Raw genomic sequence first — 4,278 nt, 5'->3', positions numbered from 1 at the left:
TGAAGGGACATTTGTAGAAACGGTCCTTCCACCTTTAGAATGCCTTGAAGCATTCTTTCCTAAGCAGTATTTCCAACCAACCAGAAATCTCTCACCACACTTATTAATAAACAGGAACTGCAGCTGAATAGTAGCACCTAGAATAAATCTGGGGGGACTGCTAGCACAACAGTTTACTTCATAGTGAGCCCTTTCTGCTTGCTACCATGCTTAGAATGGATATTTCAAGGCAAGTTCTCATTTTAAACTTTGGCCTAGCTGTTCAATCACTTATGAGATATAACACTGGCTTACTGTGTTGTAGTCATTGTATAAACTGATACCTTAACATCTTCTCTGTGGTGTTCTCTTATGGAGCCTTGAACAGATCCCTAAATCCAGTTTGAGATTCCTAGAGCATTGATGATTTCCTCCCTTCACCATCCTTTAACAAATGCAACAGAAGGGATCTGAATAAGGTACTTACAAACTTTTAAACTTTAATAACTTAAGTAAAAAGAGTAAAAGAAATAATCAGTAAAAACTACTTGAAAGTAAACATATTAACATTTATAATTACTATTCCACAATTTCTATATATTATATTATAGATCCTGATTGACCAAAAGAAATCATGTAAGGTAAATTATATATGTGGATAACAAAATTAAGACTAAGAAATATTAAAAAAATATATTGCCCTTTTGGACTTACAGATTTTTTAAATCATACCCGTAAACCTAATGTTATTAAAGTTTAAAATTTTTAACGTACCAAGTACCTCAAGAGAGCTTTATAATTTATCAGAGATTGTCCAAACTTGATACATTTACTTATTAGCTTACTAAACATTTAATACCGTAAATGTCCTTTTTCAGTAGTCTGAAAAAACAGGATTCTGATCTTTTGTTTATTGCTTTCTATAAAACAGTAGCCATCGCATTTATCCCTTATTTTAAGAAAAGAAATGAAAATTTTCTTCAAATTTAAATTCAGCAAAATTAGAAAGCAGAAAACTAATTTATTCTAAATATTCTGAAACCTCAATGTTAGGTAATTAAATATGTGAGACTAGAGCCATCTGCTGGTTGAAGTGTAATGTTACAAGCACAACTATTGGACTATTAACTTAAGTCATGGTTTTAAGAACTTACATGGGCAAGAATCATCTAGTCTAAGACACTGGTTTTTAAAGGTTTAATAAAAGAATCTCTTTTTAATAGGAGACCCTACATATATAACAAAATAGGGCTGCCCTGTAAAAGATGAGGTAGGGGGCCTCCAACCCCCACTCTCACTAATTTGCCCAGCAGAGGCCAGGCCAATGAAAAACAAGCCATGAGAGGTAGTTGGGCAAATAACACTACTGTGGTTTGGAAGGAGGCACAATAAGGAGGAATATTATCAGCAAAGTTGTCTCTTACCCATCTTTCCCCTGGAGACACCGACACTGGTGTGCAAAGGACAGTGGTTAATGGGCACAGAGAACTGAAGAGTAGGGGTAAGCAGCTGAAAAGCTACAAACCCCTTTTCACAGGGACATTGCTTATGTGCTCATTTGATGCAACACTTTAGAAAACATTTAGTATAACTTTTCCTGAAAATGCAAAATAAGAAAATAACACATTTGTCTTTTTACCACAAGCCAATAAGAACTGAGTTTCTAGGTCCTATGGGCTTTCACCAGCCAGGCTCTGGACTGGTCTAGTCTTGGAAACAAGAGCCCAGTCTCAGGTCCCAACCTCCTCCCTTCAAAAGGGCATGGATGTCCATAGAATCGAGGCAAGAAGTAGAGCTCTCCAAGGCCCCTCTCTGTGGCAGAGACCCCCAACCTGGAGAGTAGCTTATCAGCTAGGCTTGGGGTGACAGGCTGGAGCAAAGTTCCAAAGACTCGCAAACATTCCAAGGCCACATGAAGCACAGTACCCAGCCAGGGAGCATCCACCGGGCTCTCCCAGTTCAACTTCCATGGTGCATGCCTTTGGACAAAGCCATTCGTTTGCCGGATACAGCTGGATACTGCCTCCAGAGCCTTATAGATCTGAAAGTTATCATAGTGGTCTGCTACCTGCTTGGGCAAAGTGGCCACTGCGCTCACCAGAGCATAGTCCTCTGCCTGAGCACGAACCAAGGGCCCCGCCAGCGCTGGCTCACTGGGAAAGCAGGTGGTGCAGAAGGCCGGGTAGGTCCCGGAAGGATTTATTCTCTTGGCAGTGCATCTGTTCAAGAGACCTCCCAAAGCATCTGCCAGCTCGGAGTCTAGTAACTTAACCACCTTTTCATCATAGTAATCACAGTCCCAGTTGGGGACTCCCTGCCGAAGGAGAAAGTAGCGGAAACCATCCACAGTATAGCGGTCAAGGCAAGTCCTGGGATCCACCACGTTACCCAAGCTCTTAGACATCTTTTGGCCACAGACCGTCCAGTGAGAGTGGACGTAGATGCGGTGTGGTGGGCTCATGCCGGCCCCTAAGAGAAAAGCAGGCCAATAGATAGCATGAAATTTGAGAATGTCTTTGCCTATAATATGAGAGGTGGCCGGCCACCAAGATTTAAACTCAGCATTTGGGTAGCCGATTACAGTAAGGTAGTTGACCAAGGCATCTAGCCACACGTAGATGGTCTGCGAATCGTCCCCGGGCACCGGAATGCCCCAGTGCAAGTGGCTGCTTCTGCGAGACACGGACAGGTCCGGCAGCTCCTCCTCCAGCCACTGAAGGACTGCGTGATGAAATGGCTCGGGGGTGATCGCCTGAGGGTCGCCCCGTAGCCACTGCTGGAGCGGCTCCCGAAACTGGGAAAGCCTGAAAATGTAGTTTTCTTCCTTGGTCCAGGAGACGGGATGCCCACTCTCGAGAGAGACGGGACACGAGTCTCCCGACGGGCCCGGCTGCCGGGTGACCTTGGCCTCTGGCAGGAAGCACTCGTCAGAGGCACAGTACCAACCTTCATAGAGCCCCTTGTAGAGCAGACCCCGGGCTTTCAGCACCCCCCAGAAGTGCTGCACAGCCACCCGGTGCCGGGCCTCGGTGGTGCGGATGAAGTCGGTGGAGGAGATGCCGGCCTCCCGGAAAAGCTGCTGGAACTGGGTAGAGACCTGGTCGCACAGCTCGATCGGGGCTAGGCCTGCAGCGGCTGCCGCCTGCTGAATCTTCAGGCCGTGCTCGTCGGTACCGGTGGAGAAGCGCGTGGCGGCGGCGCTGGGAACTCGGAGGCGACGGTGGCGGCACAAGGCGTCCGCCAGTAGCGCCGAGTACAGGTGTCCGATATGCGGCGCCGCGTTCACGTAGAAAATGGGTGTCGTGAAGTAGGCGCGCGCGTCGCGGGTATCGTCGCGGGCACCGAGAGGACCCGAACTGTAGTGGCGTGGACTCGAGTCCTGCAGGACCAGGACCCTACTTGCCCCCGAACGTCCTAGCAGCCTCAAGGCAGAAACTCGCAGCATGGTGCCGGCCGGGACAAGGCGGCGGCAGGGGCGTTCTGGAAGCACGTGTGAGGGGCGCATGCGCAGCCTGCCGCACGCCGCTTCCGGCCGGAAAGCCAATGAGGCCCGGCCCCAAGCTCCAGCCCCCTGCCGCCCCGCCTCCCTCCGCTTCCCCGTCTGCACCGCCCCCCTCCGCCGCCCCGCCCCGCCTTCCCCTGCCGCCCCGCCCGCACCACCTCCATCAACCGCCCCGCCCCGCTCCCCTCAGCTTCCCCGCCCGCCCCGCCTTCTCCTGCCGCCCCGCCCCCTGCCGCCCCGCCTCTCTCCACCGCCCCGCCTGCACCGCCTCCCTCCGCCGCACCGCCCCCTGCCTCCCCTCCCGCACCGCCCCCTGCCTCCCCTCCCGCACCGCCCCCTGCCTCCCCTCCCGCACCGCCTCCCGCCGCTGCCCCGCCCGCCGCGCCCGCGCCGCCTTCCTCCGCCGGCTTCGTCGTTGGGCTGGGAATTGTGGACGCGCGAGGAAGATAACTCATGAGGCACTGGGCTTGGGAGAGGTTATGGAAGCATTTAAATCTTTTATCTTTCTATAACATCTGTGTGTCTTACTTTGGGTTGTAATTTTATGTTTGTGGATCTGTTTTCCTCTCTAGGCTGAGCTCCTGGTGGGCGAGAATTTTATCTTCAGGCGTTTCTCAAACCCCAGTCAGTGGCTGGCACATTGCAGGACACAGAGTGTGCCTCTACAGATGCCTTGGTCAACGAAGGGATCTGAAATATCATCTAAATTTTATCTCAGAACCTAGTGGACGCAATAAACCTGGAAGAAGGGAGGGAGAAAGGAAGGAAGAAAAATAATTGTCTAGAGCACTTGAGGG

At 50.4% G+C, this 4,278-nt stretch overlaps 1 protein-coding gene across 1 annotated transcript; it reads right to left on the bottom strand.

The window, feature by feature from the left end:
- Nucleotides 1-454: 454 nt before the first annotated feature.
- Nucleotides 455-3,484, bottom strand: MARS2 (methionyl-tRNA synthetase 2, mitochondrial). Its single transcript, XM_004426767.2, has one exon. It carries the CDS (start codon nt 3,482-3,484, stop codon nt 1,643-1,645), a length of 1,842 nt encoding a protein of 613 aa, XP_004426824.1. The 3' UTR covers nt 455-1,642.
- Nucleotides 3,485-4,278: the final 794 nt, after the last annotated feature.

This window comes from Ceratotherium simum, chromosome 9 (genome assembly GCF_057802395.1).
Source record: "Ceratotherium simum simum isolate JZ-2026a chromosome 9, ASM5780239v1, whole genome shotgun sequence".
Lineage (NCBI taxonomy): Eukaryota > Metazoa > Chordata > Mammalia > Perissodactyla > Rhinocerotidae > Ceratotherium > Ceratotherium simum.
This window is presented reverse-complemented; position numbering and strand designations above follow the sequence as displayed.

Coding starts and splice junctions, on each gene's coding strand:
- MARS2 (XM_004426767.2), bottom strand. CDS start 3,484: ATGCGCCCCTCACACGTGCTTCCAGAACGCCCCTGCCGCCGCCTTGTC.